The following is an 18,702-nucleotide window of genomic DNA, read 5'->3' on the forward strand; positions in this document are numbered from 1 at the left end:
TTCATGTTTGCAGGCCTTACAGATGGGTTCCTGTTTGGGACAGGTTATTTTGTTTGTTTTTTAGAGAACTGTCATTATATATATATATATACATATATATATGTATATATATATGTTCCCCCCCCCCCCCCCCTTATAGGTAGTCTGAAGGCAACCTCCAGCAGGCACAGGCAGATGCAAACTTCAGAATGTTAAGTGGCCCTGAATGAATAAGAACTTGGGCTAAGAAGCCAAAGCTATTCATTCCTATACCGCCTGTCCTTCCAATGCCACACTCTGGAATGATCCATCTTTCAAATTATGAAGTAAAAGGTAGAGTGACTCACCAACTACCAGGCAGTGAGGGTAAATCAGCCTTGTCATAATTTTACAGACTTCTCTTTCCACTCATGAAAACAAGTTATGTATGGTATTTACGTACATCTGTGTAGCTGGGCATTTTCCAAATGCCTCTTGGAGAACATTAAACAGGAAATTGATGCCACAGGGCAAATATTCATTCTTCCCATCCTCTCTCACAAAAACAAGTACAGATTTGCTGTGGCTAGACTGACTTCCTACAGTGTGCTGTTGCTTATCCGATTTTACACTAGAAGGAAAAAAAAAAAAAACATTCTCTGTTTCAATTTAGAGAATGTTGGAAATGGCTAAAATGCGTAAACAAAAAAGCTTCCCTCATGAGAGCACCGAAGTATAGAATTCAGTGCTTTATAAAAATAACAAAATTCAAAGGTTAATGATTGTTCTTCATGCCTACTGATGAAAGTCAATTTGTATCACATTAGACACATCAAATTTGGTTTAAACAGCATGTGTTCTAATTTTCAAATGGAAAAGCTTTAAGCATCTGGCCACTGCAGCTTTTCACATAGGGATAGTATCTCTTTCCAGCCTGTTGCAGTGGTCTTTGGTTAGTGGCCTCCTCAGGTCCATTTCTCCCTATTTACTTCCTTAGCAGCCCAGAAAACATCTGGGGATTCATGAGGCTCTGGAAAAACTTAATCTTCCAGTCCCAGGAATAGAGAATGTGAGTCAGGTTAAACTATTCAATGCATTCTTTCCCCCAGCCACAGAGATTTATTCAAAGAGGGCATGTGATCTAAGCTCATCAAATCAGAGTGAATCTTGAGGCGTTTTCTGGGGGAAAAAATCATTCTGTTTTTCCTGGTGGACAAGAACACTGAAGTAATTGGCAGTCATATTAGGGTCATAATGGGGATCAGCCTTGAAATAAAGCAAATACTATGGAGGGCAGAATAGAGAAACTGAATTAAACTAGGTCCCAGATGTCACCATTTTACTGCTGGATCAAGCTTGGCCTGAAGCTGTCTCTGCACCGTTTAACAATATAAACCATTAATCCCCCATGTTGTTTATATTAACTTGATTCAAGTTTTCTGTGATTTGTAATCAAAGTTTCATAAGTCCCATACCTATCTGTTAGAAAACATTTATAAAAGAAAGGGAAGAGGATAAAGAGAAAATCTAATGGGTTACTTTGGAGGTTAGTTTTATAACTAAATATAAAAGGCCAAGGCGAGTAAGGAAAAGAAGAGTGATTGCTATGGAGAACAGGATGAGGCAAAAACATGTTTCACAGTGATGAGTAACTACCATAGTAATGTGGGTAGGAGACAAGTCAATCTATGTATCTTCCTGGGCCCAGGCAGGGGTGGGGTTTAGTAGCAGGAAGGGTCTACCCTGAGGGTAAGGCCCTCTCCATCAGCTCTTGGATTGAACTACTTAGCAACATATGCTGTTTACAATTTCAAAGTCGTTTCACCTCCATCCTCTTAGTTGCTCCTGACTACCTCTCTCTGAAGAATTATAGATTTTTCATATGTCCCATTTTATGGACTGGGAAACTGAGGTCCAGAGACTCCAAGCTATATGTATACTAAGCAAGCAGTAGAGAATGGGCATAGAGTTCAGATCTTCTTAAGCATATATCAACCTTGAAGGCTGCTGTCCTTTTTGCATTATATTTAGTATATTGGGTCCTCTAGAATGAGGCTTGGAGGTACTGACATCTGGCTTCATCCCTGCTGTTTCCTCTACTTTTCCCTTTACTAACATTAGCCAGAGTTTATTTTGTCTGGTATAATTTCCTTCAGTAGTGTATCATGCTCTGAAAGTGTCCCCCGTTGTGACCTGACACCATCAGAACCAATTTCTTCAGCCCCTTAAGAGAATAAACTGCAAGGAATGGGCTTGCTGAATGAGTGCACACCAAGATGTGAAAGGCTGGTAACAACTTTAAGTGTTAATCCTGTCTCTGAACATAGGTACTTTATAAGTAGGTATTTGGAGAGATTTTGACTTCCATCAGAAGAAGTTAATCTCTCAGTGTGAAATTTCAGGCAATGTGGCAAATTGGAGGCAGAATATTTGGAGTAGGGGCCCTCCTGGTAATCTTGCTACATAAACCAGTTTACTTACAAGGCTCCAATCTGCTCCAGCCCACGACTTATCAGATAACTTTGAACACACCTTGATCCTTGTTCAGAACTACTCTTTCATCAGCTAACTTGGAGTTGCTCACTCCCAAGGTAGCTCCATCCATCTCACAGCTTGATTCAGCAGACTCTCCGGAGAGCTGCCTGCATGGCACAAAGCAGCCTGCAGGCACTCCAAGAGCCTGGGGTATGAATTTGACAGACACCATGTTATTTAGGTTTTTTCCAAGTGGCAAGATGCAGAGGTCTACTTGGGATGCTTCAGGAGATCGAAATTACTCGAGCAATAATTGGGGCACTATGGAGCTATAAAAAAGCAACTTTTTGCTGTCCAGGTCTCACAGAGAACCAGAACGTGGTACAGTCCGCAGCAAGAGCTTCTGACACCCTCATGATACAAGAACTCTGGTCATCTGATCATTGCCTCAGGCTTATTTATCCTTGCTCTACTGAGTCCACTATTGTGACTCAGCTACTGTCTATCTTCACTTATTTCTCTTTCGTTCTGACTCACTTTTCCCCACTTCATGGTTTCTACTACCCCAACGCTTGTTTTGAGACTTTAAATCACACCCTTCTGGATCTCTGTTGTTCTCTCCTGCCCATAACCTACTTTTTGTCTCCATTCAAAGACTCCAGGAAAGGATATGTTTGGGTCCATTGGTTATTGTCTAGTTCTGAGCATCTACTTTGGGCTAAGTTCTCAAACTAGGCCCCCTCATGAGTTCCCTCTGGACCAGGCAACAACCCCTGGTTTAACTAGTCTTGTGCTTCTGAGCATGGCAACCCTTGGCAGGTCTCTGGCATGCTAAAGACTCCACCCGGGAGATTTCCTTCTCCTCTCCTTTTAGCAACAGTTCTTTCCCAACCAAAACAAAAACAAAGACTAGACTAGGCACAACAGAATGACAGGTCACTGTGTACATGGTGTAAAGTACTAAGTAAGTGTAAGGTGCTAAGCGACATGTGAAAAATAAAGTAGGAAAATACTTGGCTACTAAAAGACATGATCTCATTTAATTGAGACGTAAAGAGAGTGTTATATATTCCAAATGCACCTTAAGAACAGGATAGTTGAGAATCACAATGGTAATTCATAGGAACACAAAGTGTAAGAGCCAGAAAGTACATGGCAGGCCACTTTTCCAGCCCTCTCTTTTCATAGTTGGAAGAAGCCCATAGAAGTTAACTGACCACTTAATTAATTCACCTGTCAGAGATTAACCCTGACACCTGGCCAGTAAACCACCAGTCTGTATTTCTGAACTAGTAATGGATTTTTCCTTTCTTAATAATGGAATGGATCACATTTAATGCTCAAAGAACTGAACTGATTGTACCAGTGAATGTGGACAAGGGCAAATAGCAAAGTTGGAACATAGTAGTTTGAAGTATTTATACAAAATAACGTCTGTGTTTTCTACAGGGTACAGAACATAGTGAGATGTAACAGAAAAAGGCCAAAAAGTAAGAGTTTATAATCTCAGATTCAAGACTTATTCCTGCCACCAACCAGCTGTGTACACTTGGGATGACTATCAACTTTCCAGGCCTCAGGTTCTTCATCTAGGGAAAAATTAGGCCAGACAACCACTCAGACCCCATGTACCCATGACTCCTTCAGCACTGCCCATTCTGGCAGTTACAACACCCACTTTTTGGAGTTAAGTTCAGTGGGCCAAGAGTGCCCAACCAGATGATTGCCAGTTGACTAAACTAAGGATTTAATAAGATGTTATCAGAAGTATCTAAAGGCAAATGGACTATGAAATGGATTTGGACTTTCAAGAAATCTTGGCTTAGATTTGTTACTATTTCCAAAATTACCAGGAAAGGCATTTAAAATCATAACATTTCATAGAAAAAAAAAAAGAAAAGGGTTTCTATAGTGTACCATATATGCAGACACTTAAGTGTTTCTTTATTCCTGATAAGTTGAAAATGGAAGAGACATGACAGTTATCCAGTACACAGAGTGGCGTTTTAATATATTATATCAGTAATAAATTTTGATGAATGTAAAACTAAAACTGGATTATGTAGAGAGGAGGGTCTCCTGCTTGGAAGTTATACTGTGAGATTGCCAATAAGTCTTTAGACCACTGGCAGTTCCACCATGGATGGTTATACCTTGAACAGGTCTAAGGGATGCCACTTACATAGAACCTATGTGGGTAGTGCCCTCTGGAGTTGTACACTGCACAAGTCACAGTGTACCCCATAGTGACCCTGACCATAGAAACAATAGTGATTTCTTTCAGAATGCCATGTGTGGTAAATGAAACCTAAGCAGTCTGCCTGTCTTACTAGCTCTTCTTGTATTCAGAACAAGCAGATATGCAACACAAAATTATTTCAGCTGGACAAAGAAAACATATTTTTATTTCCTTAGCCAACTCTCAATCACTGTCACATTGAGTTGTAGTAAAGGCACAGTACCAAGAATAGCCTGAATTTTAATCCCAGCTTTTGCATTTCCTACTAGTTATGTGAGCCTTGGGAATGCTGCTTAACCTCTGTGTGTATCAGTTTCCACATGTGTAACATGAGGATGTTAATAGTACCTGATGGTAGGGTTTTTATAAGAATTGAATTAAACATGTACATATTTCAAAATCCTTAGAACAGTGCCGGACACATACTAAGCTTTATGTATGGATTTGTTAAATAAGTAAAAAATACAAGTACCTATTTGTTATCATTTACTGACTATTCCAGCATAGTTTATCTATTAAACAAAATATTATGTTAGTCATAGTACACTTCCAGTTATACATCTGAGTAAAATTTTACTGGTACAATAATTAAAGCTGAGAGAAAAATAATATATTGAGAGTTGTTTAAAACCTCTCCTTCTCTAAAATAGACTAGACATGAAAAATATGAGTTACATTCTTAGCAATAAGGTACTATTTAAGATTTTGAAACAAATATTAGGTTCAGTATTTTGGACATAAATTGGATTGTTAGTAAAGGTGAATACCTTCTTACAGGTTTCACTTCTTCTTCCAAAGTCATAAATATAAATTGCTTTCCTAAGCTGACTATTATTCATTTCATTATGAGACTGTGTAAATTCAAAGAAGTTAATTTGCTCTACTAATTTGAATTTATTACCCAAGTAGCATAACAACATTAGAAGGAAGAAAATACCATTAACACTTATTCCCTAACATACCAGTTGTTTTTATTTTGCTTTGTTTCTTTCTATACCAAGTGGTTGGGGGGGGGGGGAAGTAAGATGCTTAATAAGCCTCAGTCATCTGTCCTTTTCCCTTATCCGCTGGGAGAAGTTTTTATCCATTCAGTAAATATTTGTTGAACATTTCCTATGCACCCAGCGCTGTTCCAGGTGCCTTGATATGGTTACGAACAAGACAGCCTAAGGCCTCAGTCCTCAAAGAACTTAATTCTAGTTGGGAATAAATAAGTAAATCAATCAATAAATAAAATAATTCCAGACCTTTTGGGTTCAGGGAAGTCCCCTCTGAGGATATTTGAACTGATAGAAGAATGTTAAAGGAGGTATTAATATAAGGCATCCAAACGAGCTGAAGGCATCTGGAGGAACACATGCAAAAACCCTGGCACGGGTGCCAGCTTAACATATTTGAAGAAGCAGAAGGCGGCCAACGGGAATGGGATTTGTCAGCTTAGGCCCAGGAGCTAGGCAGGAGTCAGTTTAGTAGGGCCTGAGGGCCATGGCGAGGAGCTTCGGATTTTATTCTAAGTGCAACAAGAAGCCTTTGGAAGATTTTAACCAGAGGTAGCACGTATTCTGTCGTTACTCTTAGGCTACTCTGGTTGTTTAGTGGAGAGTGAATATTGGTGAGGCAAGAGCACGAGGCAGACCCATCAGTAGTCTATCCAATCGCAGTAGTCAAACCAAGAGAGGATGGTGGCTTAGACTCAAATGATGGCAGTGGAAATGTACTAGAGTAGATGGATTCAAGGTGTATTTTGGAAGTAGCACCTACAAACTTCCCAATGGATTAGATGCAGAGAATGAGGGAAAGGAAGAACCTAGAATGATTGAGGTCTCCGTATTTTGGGTTAAGCAATTGGGTATATGATGGGAATATATATTTAGACTGAGAAAGAAACATATTTAGGACAGAACTCGAATTCTTCTTTTTAAAGTACATTTAGTTTGTAATGCCTATTTGTAATTCAACTGGAAATGTCAGTTGTGCAATTGGATACACAAGTCTGAAGCTTAGGTCAATTACATACCTGGGAGACGTCAACAGAAAGTAACATTTAAAGCCATGGAACTAGAAGAACAAGGAGAGAGAATTGAAAATTAGACCCTGCAACAGTCCAACTTCCAGATTTCAGGCAGAGGAGAAAGAGCCAGCTGTAAAAACTGAGACTAGTTCAGTGGTTTAGGAAGAAAACCAGGACAATGTGATGTTTCTGAAGTCCAGAGCACAAATTGAGTGAAAAAGGAGAGAGTTCTTATGAATGCAGTTAATAGGTCAAGTAAAGTGAGAATGAGGACTTATCCATTTGATTTGGCAATGTGGAGACTTCTGGAGATTTTGACAAGATCAGCTTTAGTGGAGTCCTAGAGATTAAAGCTAGAATGGAGTAGTTGAGATTTAATAAATGTAATGCAATTGCAGTAAAAATCTAAATAGAATATTTCTTAAAAATTGACAAGTTGATTCTAAAATGTATATAGAAGAGGGCCAAGAATAGCCAAGATCAGTGAGGGATTTTTTCATATAAGATACCAAGACTTGTTAAAAATCTAAAATAGTTATGGAACATTGATATACAGACATGCATGGCATTGCATAGTTTCCCTGGTGGCTCAAATAGTATAAGAATCTGCCTGCAATGCAGGATACCTGGGTTCAATTCCTGGGTTGGGAAGATCCCCTGGAGAAGGGAATTGCTACCCACTCCAGTATTCCTGCCTGGAAAATTCCATGGACAGAGGAGCCTGGCGGTCTATAGTACATAGGGTTGCAAAGAGTCAGACATTACCGGGCGACTAACACTTTCACTTTCATCAAGACTTGTTAAAAATCTAAAATAGTTATGGAACATTCATATGTGGACATGCACGGTCAGTTTTCATTCCAGTCCCAAAGAAAGGCAATGCCCAAAAATGTTCAAACTACCACACAATTGCACTCATCTCACACACTAGCCAAGTAATGCTCAAAATTCTCCAAGCCAGGCTTCAATGGTATGTGAACCATGAACTTCCAGATGTTCAAGCTGGATTTAGAAAAGGCAGAGGAACCACAGATCAAATTGCCAACATCCGTTGGATAATCGAAAAAGCTAGGGAGTTGCAGAAAAACATCTACTTCTGTCTTATTTACTATGCCAAAGCCTTTGATTGTGTGGATCACAACAAAGTGTGGAAAATTCTTCAAGAGATGGGAATACCGGATCACCTGACCTGCCTCTTGAGAAATCTGTATGCAGGTCAGGAAGCAACAGTTAGAACTGGACATGGAACAACAGACTGGTTCCAAATAGGAAAAGGAGTACGTCAAGGCTGTATATTGTTACCCTACTTATTTAACTTATATGCAGAGTACATCATGAGAAATGCTGGGCTGGAGGAAGGACAAGCTGGAATCAAGATTTCCAGGTGAAATATCAATAACCTCAGATATGCAGATGATACCACCCTTATGGCAGAAAGCAAGGAAGAACTAAACAGTCTCTTGATGAAAGTGAAAGAGGAGAGTGAAAGAGTTGGCTTAAAACTCAATATTTAGAAAACAAAGAGAATGGCATCCGGTCCCATCACTTCATGAAAAATAGATGGGGAAACAGTGGAAACAGGGCTGAATTTATTTTGGGGGGCTCCAAAATCACTGTAGATGGTGATTGCAGCCATGAAATTAAAAGACACTTGCTCCTTAGAAGAAAAGCTGTGACCAACCTAGACAACATATTTAAAAGTAGAGACATTACTTTGCCAACAAAGGTCTGTCTAGTCAAGGGTATGGTTTTTCTAGTAGTCATGTATGGATATGAGGGTTGGACTAATAAAGAAAACTGAACACCAAAGAATTGACGCTTTTGAACTGTGGTGTTAGAGAAGACTCTTGAGAGTCCCTTGGACTGCAAGGGGATGAAACCAATCCTAAAGGAAATCAGTCCTGAATATTCATTGGAAGGACTGATGCTGAAGCTGAAACTCCAATATTTTGGCCACCTGATGTGAAGAACTGACTCATTGGAAAAGACCCTGATGCTGGGAAAGATTGAAGGCAGGAGAAGAAGGGGACAGCAGAGGATGAGATGGTTGGATGGCATCACCAACTCAATGGACATGAGTTTGAGTAAGCTCCGGGAGTTGGTGATGGACAGGGAGGCCTGGCATGCTTCAGCCCATGGGGTTGCAAAGAGTCAGACACTACTGAGCAACTGAACTGAACTGAACTGATGCATGGCATTGCATGACAGATTATTTAGTCAGTGGAATGGCTGGTTATCTATATGGAAAGAGTAAAATTGAATCCCTACCTCACATCATTCTGGTGTATCAATTACAGGTGTATCAGGGATGTAAAGCGAAAGCCAACATTATTTTGTCCTGTAGCAGAAAATTTTTTGAAATTTTATAACCTCAAGGTACAGAAGAATTTCTTAAGATAAAGTTCTAACCATTAAAGCAATGAATAATAAATTTACATTAAAATAAAGAAGAATTTATTTCTCAAGAGAGACCATTTAGAAAGTGAAAACTCAAATCACAAAGTAGAATAGGGGATGTTTGCAACAACTACAACCACAATGGATTAGAATCCAGGATATCTCAAGATCTCCTACTAATCAATATCACAAGACAAGTGACTTGGCAGAAAAAGCAAAGAACATACAGAAAAATTTCATAGTAGAGAAGTCCTTAATGACAAATTGACATATGGAAAGACAAGTGCAAGTCCATCAGTCGTGTCTGACTCTTTGCCACCCCATGGACTGAAGTCCACCAGGTTCCTCTGCCCATGGAATTCTCCAGGCAAAAATACTGAAGTGGGTTGCCATTCCCTCTCCTGGGGATATTCGTGACCCAGGGATCGAACCTAGGTCTTCTGTATTTTAGACAGAATAGATGTCCAGCCTTTTAAATAAATTTTAAAATGCAAATTAAGATGATAATGAGATAATATTTTACATCTGCTGAATTGACAAAATTAGGAAGTCAAGCAATACCAGGTATTGGAAAGGATACAGTAATCAGAAACTCTTAAAAATTCTTCTGAGAATTCAAATTGGTAAAACCAACTTGAAAAACTATTAACATTATTTTATAAAATTGAATAATCACATAGCCGAACAATTCCATCCCTGAAAATATCCTAATGAAATCCATGTCTTGTTCATTACCTCACTCTTCATAACAGTACAAATGAGAAACAACACAAACATCTACTGACCAGAAAATGGATTAATAAATTATAAAACATTCTCATAATGCATCATGTTTAAGTATAAACGTTTTACATTTAAGAATGAACTGTAGCTATATCAAACAATATGGAAGAATCAAAGTCCGTACATAGAGAATGATACTATTTTTTATAACATTCAAAACCAGAAAAAAAAATGCATCATATTTTTTGGTGATTTGTTTTTGTTGTTCAGTCACGAGGACATCTGACTCTTTGTAATCCCATGGGCTGTAGGGCGCCAGGCTCCTCCGTCCTCCACCGTCTCCCAGAGTTTGCTCAAATTCATGTCCTTTGAGTCAGTGTTTGGTGATAACACTATCCAAAACCCAACTTAAGTCATCATCGCAGACCCATGTCAACACAGGGCTTCTCTGAGGAGCAGACAGTTTGAATAGGTGCAACTGAGGAACTGAGGAATAAACTTTTTGTTCTGCGATTTGTCACCAAGGGTCTTCAAGAAGTTCACACATACACACAAGCCCTGCCCTGCCCTGCCCAGGTCTGACCCAGAGGTGAGGGGCAAGGAAGGAACACAGAACACTGGAATCTGAATCTGAATTTGTGAGTGGTTCCTCCCTCACTGCAGAAGATGTTTTCGTCCTGTGGAATAGGAACTTGCTTTATATCCTATCCAATGTATTCCTGCCCTGTGGCTTCTTAGAATAAACTATGGTTTATTGGCGCTTCATAGCCTTTTGTGTGCTTCCCCAGTGGCTCAAATGATACAGAATCCGCCTGCAATGCAGAAGACCTGGGTTCAATCTCTGGGTCAGGAAGATCCCTTGGAGAAGAAAATGGCAACCGATTTCAGCATACTTGTCTGGTGAATTCTGCCGACAGAGGAGCCTGATGGGCTACAGTCCATGGAGTCACAGAGAGTCAATATTTTCTATTTCAAAAAGCCAAATTTTTGCAAATCTAAAGATCTTACCCTCGGGCTATTTTATCTCCCTCAGTTAGTCAGTCATTCAGTCATGTCCGACTCTTTGCAACCCCATAGAGTACAGCGCACCAGGCTTCCCTGTCCATCACCAACTCCCGGAGCTTGCTCAAACTCATGTCCATTGAGACAGTGATGCCATCCAACCATCTCATTTTCTGTCATCCCCTTCTCCTCCTGCCTTCAATCTTGCCCAGCATCACAGTCTTCCAATGAATCAGTTCTTCGCATCAGGTGGCCAAAGTATTGGAATTTCAGCTTCAGCATCAGTCCTTCCAATGAATATTCAGGACTTATTTCCTTTAGGATTGGTTTCATCTCCTTGTAGGCCAAGGGACCCTCAAGAATCTTCTCCAACATCAGTTCAAAAGCATCCATTCTTCTGCGCTCAGCTTTCTGTATGGTACAACTCTCACATCTGTACATTACTATTAGAAAAACCCTAGCTTTGACTAGACTGACCTTTATCTCCCTAGGTAATTAAAAAACTATTTTGAAATTCAAAAATCTAGGCAGTGACCTCTTTGTTCTCTGCTGAATCAAATACTCCTCCTTTCCTAGGACAATAAGCCTTGGATTCAAGGTATACTGTTAATGGCAATGAGGGTGAAAAAAACATAAACTACTGAAAAATTTGAGAGATATTAAAAATATTATTTACCTTTGCTTCTTAACATAGGATTCCCTGCCCTTCAGAACAAGATCCCTTTCTATCATTCCAGTTGCTCTGCCTGATACTTTGTCAATGCATTTTGCATTCAAGCTACAACTGATTTCATACTTGTAATTCCCAAGAGCACAGAGCACTTTGATGGCGTCATGCTTTTGCACATGTGGTTTTCTTTTGCCTGAAAGGCCTTCCTTTTAAGCCTGCCTCCTCATTTTATAAGATGCACTCCTAAACTGGAGATTAAGCTATTTTCTGTCACTGCCAAACTTAGCTTTCCCAGGTTGAAAGTGAAATCACTCAGTCGTGTCCGACTCTTTGCAACCCCATGAACTGTAGCCTAAGAGGCTCCTCCCTCCATGGGATTCTCCAGGCAAGAGTACCGGAGTGGGTTGCCATTGCCTTCTCCAGGGGATCTTCCCAACTCAGGGATCGAACCGGGGTCTCCCACATTCCAGGCAGACGCTTTAACCTCTGAGCCACCAGGGAAGCTGGAGCTATGCAAACCAGCTTCCTTTTTAGCCATCAGAATTCCTGTTGGTTTCTGTCAATAGGGGCACTAAAGGAAGACCGGGAGATGGGAAGGCATGAGGAAGTTGAAGGGACTAGTTCCTTCCTATTTGCTTGCTGTTTATGTAAAGTCACCTAGCAGTGACCATTATTTTGACAACAGCAATTGTTTCCATCCCTAGAAGAACCAGCTTCATACCTTCCTCAGAAACGCCAGCACTAGCCAGCCATATCTCCTCCTCCAAGGTCTGGGTCCCACCTGTGCATAGTATTTCATTCAGCTTCTAAATTCTAATAACTCTGATCTCTTCCTTTGGTTTGCTCAGAGCTAGGAGGTGGTAGTTGCTTCCCGAAGTTGTTGTCTCTATGAAACCTCAGTGTTCCCTTTTTGCATTTTCAGTTCTCCAAGACCTGACTGACTAATTTCTAATGCTAAATTTTCTCTGTTGGAATTCTTAATGTGCTTTTGTTTCCCTGACTGATACTTGTTCTCTGTTAAGTGAAAGGTAGCAGAATATGCCACCTCAAAATATGCCATTTTGACGTAAGGATTGTTTAGAGCCGAAAGAAACTGAGAAGAAATAGATACAAGAAAAGCCCTGTGCCCTCTCCCTATTTGCCTAAAAGACATAAATTTGTAAAGGTGTTCCCCACTCCCTTCTCTACCAGGAAGAAGTTAATTACCCCAGAGATATCTACTTCACAGACCTTACTGGTTAGCCCTTATGTTCCATTAATTCCCCCATATATTTACCTTTCCCAATTTACTGCCCTAGAAACGCAAAGTCTTTTCCTTTGTCTGGTCACTTTTCTAAAAAAAATCTATTATTTTTTTGGCAAGATGCTATGAAGCACAAGTTCTAACCACCCCTCTGAGTTATTCATCATTGACTGCTCCCATGTATGTGTGCAATGCATGCACTGATAGATTTTTGCTTGTTTTTCTCTTGTTAATCTGTTCTTTTGTCAGTCTAGTTTGCAGAGTCTCAGCCAATAAATCTTGCATGGGTAGAAGGAAAAGATTTTCCTTCCCTGCATAGGACTACCTGGACCATTCACGCACTCCCTCCTCATCAAAGTGTTTGTTTTTGTGCTTCCCCATTGCCTTTCAGATGACTCCTTTGAAGTGCTTATCACAGTGCGTTATAATGACTTTCTTAAATGAGTGTTCCATCCCTGTGTTAGACTCTCAGAAGTAGAGATTTTGTCTTATTCATCTTTATGGTACCTGTGCCTGTCACAGTAAATATACACTCAATAACTGGTCCTTGAATTAACAAATGAACAATCAAATGATTGCATGAATACTATAATAGTCATGTATTTTATCCTGCTAAAACTACAATGACATCTCTTCATCAATAGAATAAATCCCAAAGCATCCCTCAATCTGGCCCTTTCCTCTTCAGTTTTATCTCCTTCCCACCCCTTTTATTTCAGCCACATTGAATGGCTCTCAGCTCTCAGAACACCCCTCCAGGCCTCCGTCCTCATTGTCCTTTTGTTGTCTGAAAAATGGGGTGTGAGAGGATCGTCATGTTCCAGGTCTCCAGTGAATCCCTAGCACTGGCCGCCAAGTGAAGATCCTTGGCTTTGCACAGGAAAGAATTCAAAAGCAAGCCATAGTGAAGTGAAAGCTCATTTATTTAGAGAGATACACACTCTAGGAACAGAATGTGGCCCGTCTCAGGAGGCGAGAGTGGCCCTGGGAGGTACATATTCCATAGACAGATTGCAGCCCATCTCAAAAGATGAGAGGACCCTGAGGTGAGGGGGTGGTTATTTTTTACGGACTGGATAACTTCATAGGCTAAAGTAAAGAGTGGGAGGAGTATTCTAACTACTTTGGAGAAGAGCTGGGGATTTCAGGGGTTTGGGGCACCGCCCACTTTTTGGCCTTTCAAGGTCAACCTTGGAACTGTCATGGCATCTTTGGGCATGACATTTAGCATATGCTAATGTATTATAATGAGTGTATAATGAGGCTCAAGTTCTGCTGGGAGTCAAACCTTTCACCATCTTGGGCCTTGTATGTTCCAACTGGTTTTTGTTGTATTCTGTTCTTCTTAATGGTTGTGTCATTCTTTTCATTGTCGTGCCCTGTCCTCTTCCTTTCTGTCTCACTTTCTTCCTAAAATGCTTTGTTTATGTCTGACTTCCTTACTACCCTGCAAGCTATTTGTGGTGTTCCTTTATTTCCACTGTCTAGGAGAGTCCTGGGATACAATAGCTACTCAATGTATAATTATTAAATAAGCATTTCCATACTACTGCAGTTTCCATTATAATTTTTGGTCTCTGCACAATACTTTTTGTAGGTTATGTGCCACGATTTACTTAATCACTACCTTATTATTGGATATAAAGACTTTTTCCAGGTTCACTATTATAATCAATGCAGTAGAGTATTTTTTGTGCAAACAGCTTGTTTTCTCATAAAGAGAGTTTTTTTTTTTCTTTTTCTTATGAGAAGGGTAGAATATGAGTTAGTGGGAAAAAAATAGGAGTTTCATTTTTCCCAGTTGGTGTCAATGATGGTAGGCCATTGATGGTAGGTTAGAGGATGGTGGGGCTTCCTTGGTGGCTCATATGGTAAAGAATCTGCTTGCAATGCAGGAGACCAAGTTTGTTCCCTGGGTCAGGAAGATCCCCGGGAGAAGGGAATGGTTACCCACTCTAGTATTCCTGACTGGAGAATTCCATGGACAGAGGAGCCTGGTGGGCTAGAGTCTGTGTGATTGCAAAGAATCAAACACAACTGAGTACTAACATACTTGGAGGATGTTTGAGAGGGGTCCTCATGTGTTGAAAAGGCCAATGAAATAGTTTGATTCACAAGTTAAAATAGTTTCCGAATAACTTCCTAATCAAGGTACTCACGTCCAAGTATTCTAGACCAAGTGTATCTGTATCCCTGAGTCCTCATTGTCTCCAGCTTCTCTCTGAGGACACAGAAGCAGAAAGAAATTAGGTGGCATTTGACCTTAGAAATGGGGTGGTTGGAGTTTGAGGAACAGGATAATATATAATTAGTCAATAGAAATGAAAATCTGCGGAAACCACTATCTTTGAATCATACCAGTTTGATTTCACTCTATTTGGAAACCTCCAAAATATAAAGAAATCTCTTAATACATAAAACAGAAGCACTCATGAAAATTTGTCTAAATAGAAGTTCCCTCTATTGAACTTTCTTTTCCTAAATAGTTTTCATTTTGTAATTAGAGGTGTGTTTCCAACCTGACATGAAGTCTAGCCCGCATTCTTTCCTAAGCTGTTTTCTGACCACTATAGTTTTTGTTAGGTAGTTAGAATAGGGAAAAGGAGTCCAGAATGGCGGTGGCTAAAAGACCTGGAAGGGAAAAGCCTGCGAAAATAGAACAGAGGAAGGTCGGAGGACTGGAGTGAGAACCTCAGGTAAAACAAACAACACTCCTGGCTGGCCCAATTTACATAAGACAGGCCCGGGGGCAGAGACATATAAAAAGAGGAGCCAAAGCTCTCTTCTCGCTCTCTCTCCCACGCGATGGGACAATCTTCTCTTCGCGTCTTTGGATCGACGTGCCCTCATGCCTCGAAGATGGATTTTCCTGTTTTTATCTAAATAAAATAGAGCTGTAACACTGAGCTGTAACACTGATTTCTCTAAGAGCTAAAACATGGTCTGTTCGAGACCTGAGAGCTATAACATGGCCTGTCCAAGACCCGAGAGCTGTGACCCGCCGAGGGGGCTTCAGTGTCCGTCACTCCAAATCTTTGTTGTGATGAGACAAAGAACCGAGGAGCATACACTCACCTGACAGTTTCAAACAGGTTTAGAATTGCCAAGTGAAAGAAGAGAGAGGTAGACAGACAGAGGAAAGTGATGCAAGCCTAAAATTGCCTTGACTTCCAGCTTTGGGACAGAACACTTCATGGATCTGTGGCCTCATCCACAAATTGAGTAGAAGGACCCCAAAGCCCTTTCTAACTCTGGCTTTCCATGGCCTTAGATGTTTTAGTCCTGATATGTGCAGAGACCTCAGTGAAGCTCAAATTAGCTTCTGTCTTCCCTGAGTTTCAAGAACACAGAGCGCAACCTAATTCCCTTGCAGATATAAGGCATCTTGCATCCCCCTGTCCAGATTTAAAAAAAAAAAAAAAAAGGCAAAAAAAGCCCAAAGAATTAACTGTTGTGACTCCTCAGGAAATGTGTGCCTACTTTATTCATTATGATTTGTATGTTCTCCTTCCTCCAGATCTTTATGGAATCTGACTTGAACTCATTTTGCATTCTTTGTTGACAGAGAGTCCTGAAATAAATCTCCTACAATCTGCAAAAGACATTGTTGCCCAATTTAGCTGAACCTAATCAGGAGAAATCTAATGGAAGTGAATGGCTTTTCCTTGCAATTTATCAAGACTGTTTTTAATTTTATATTGCTATTGTTGTTGTTTTTAGCCCCGAGTTAAAGTATATTCACTTCGATTTGGAGAAGTCGCCCTGGGCCGTACCACATGCCCTGGGCTTGGTTTGCAGATAAGGAAAGGACTGCTGTCTTCTCTGCCCTTTCAGGTTTACCCACAATTTGTCAAAAGAAAAGGCATTCATACAGCTCCATGGTTCATTTTTTTTTTCAGTTCCTCCAATTTCCTCTCCAAAAGCACATGCAGCTGTTTATAAAATGCCTCTATTTAGAAGTCCTCTTTAGGAGGCAAAAGGAAATCTTAGGCTTCTTTCAGATAATGTTTTGTGAATGAGGCTGAGAATAAATAATATATTACTGTTTTTAAGGAGAAAATTCATTGCTGCCACCCCTACCAAGAGGGATCAGTATCCTCACCATGGACCTCTGCTTAGGAAAGGTGGCATTCAAAGGCAACCAGCTGTCTCTACTGCCAGCTCATCAGGTTGGGGGCCAGGACTGCCATGCTGCAGTTTAACTAGCTGAGGGACCATTTTCAAGGGGAATGGAGGTCATTAAACAGGGCAGTCCTTATTTGGCTATCTCAGCATTCTGAAGTGATGCTAGACATGGAAAGTGATGAAAATCAAACAGGAATGTTCAATAAGGGCAGCTGGTCACTGTTAGGAAAGCAGATTTCCCCTCTACTATTCCTCTTTGTTTGAATTCAAGCAGTGAACATTGCAAAGTCCAACTAATGTGAAATGATCCAGTAAGTCATGACACAGTTCAATATATATTTTAAATACAAGCCAGAATTTGTCATTTAGTTTGAATGTTGCTTAAAATTAGAACTGTTCTTTTATCACAATTATAGCCTCAGTTTAGTAGAAGGCAGTATTTCGGTTCTTTGTCTTCATAAGCAAGCGATTGCATATTCAGCAGTCAACAAACTCTTATTAAACACCTACTGTGTGCTAGTCTGATTCTGATTCAGAACCTTGATTCTTGTCCCATTCACCACATTATTTTTAATGCAAGAATTAAAACTAATATGTTATACTTTAAGGTCTTTTCCTATTTTTCTGTAGGCTGGCAGAGAGAAAATTGCCCAGGCAACTTCTACTACTACTGAGATCTGGAGATACACTCTTAAAAAGAAAGAAAAGTTCCCTGCCCATGTGGAGGTGTCTTTCTTTCTCCAGAGAGAAGCAGATGGGTAAGTAAATAATTGAAAAATAATTATAGATAATTGAAAAATAGTTATAAATAATTGTAAATTTTGGGTAATTAAAAAAACTAAAACAGGATCTTTTGATAGAGACTGGCAAAGTAAGGGACAACTCCTCTAAGGTGATTGTGGAAGACTCATTCAGGAGGTCTCGTATGATCTTGGGCTTCCCTGGTGGCTCAGTGGTAAAAGAATCTGCTTACAGTGCAGGAGATGTGTGCAGGAGATGCAGGTTCGATCCCTGGGTCAGGAAGTTCCCCTGGAGAAGGAAATGGCAACCCACTCCAGTATTCTTGCCTGGGAAGTCCCATGGACAGAGGAACCTGGCAGGCTACAGTCCATGGGGTCACAAAAGAGTCAGATACAACTTAATAACTAAATAGCAACAACATATGATCTTAGACCTGAATTATGAGGAAGGCCCCAGCCATGGAAGATTTGGAGGAAGAACCTGGGGAGCATTCAGGGAAAGTCCCACGGGGGTAACCTTGGTGTAGTCAAGGAATAAGAGGGACAAGCTGCCTGCAGGGCTATGAGTTAAAAGAGATCTACGAGATGAGGTCATAGAGGTGGGAAGGGGCTGGATAATATAAGTCCTGTAGACTATGGTAAAGTACAACTGGATAACATTGAAAGACTGCAGGGTATCAATATTATTTGTGCTTTAAATTTATCATTCTGGCTGATTTATGGAAAACCAGTGGAAGCAAAAAGGCCAGTAATTAAATTAAAGTAATTGCGATAAGCAATTAGTAGCTTAATATTGGCAGAGACAGGAAGGAGAGTGGATATATTTGAGATGTTTTAGAAGCAGAACCTCTAAACTTGCTGAATAATTAGATATGGAGGTGAGGGAAAGGTAGGAAACCAGGAAAAAGGTTAAAGTTTGAACAACAGAGAATGACAGTGTCACGAGATGGAGAATTGAATTCACGGAGGAAAAGATTTGACGTAAAGGTAGGAATGGAGAATTCTTTGCCGCTTGTTACATGGGAGATTTCTTTTGGACATCTGACTGGAGATATGAAGACTGGAGAAATAAAGTAGGTACAATTGGTTTATAAAAGATGATGTAAAACTATGGGAGAA

General features: G+C 40.2%; 1 protein-coding gene across 3 annotated transcripts in view; it reads left to right on the plus strand.

Moving 5' to 3' along the window:
* Positions 1–18,702, plus strand: part of LOC139034764 (uncharacterized) — a 97,820-nt gene that overhangs the window by 30,390 nt on the left and 48,728 nt on the right. For all 3 annotated transcript variants that reach the window (XM_070466531.1, XM_070466532.1, XM_070466533.1), the window contains one exon: positions 17,474–17,601. In XM_070466531.1, coding sequence (XP_070322632.1) covers positions 17,474–17,601 — 128 coding nt within the window. The remainder of the gene's footprint in view (positions 1–17,473; positions 17,602–18,702) is intronic.

The sequence above is a fragment of the Odocoileus virginianus genome, chromosome 4 (assembly GCF_023699985.2).
Source record: "Odocoileus virginianus isolate 20LAN1187 ecotype Illinois chromosome 4, Ovbor_1.2, whole genome shotgun sequence".
Lineage (NCBI taxonomy): Eukaryota > Metazoa > Chordata > Mammalia > Artiodactyla > Cervidae > Odocoileus > Odocoileus virginianus.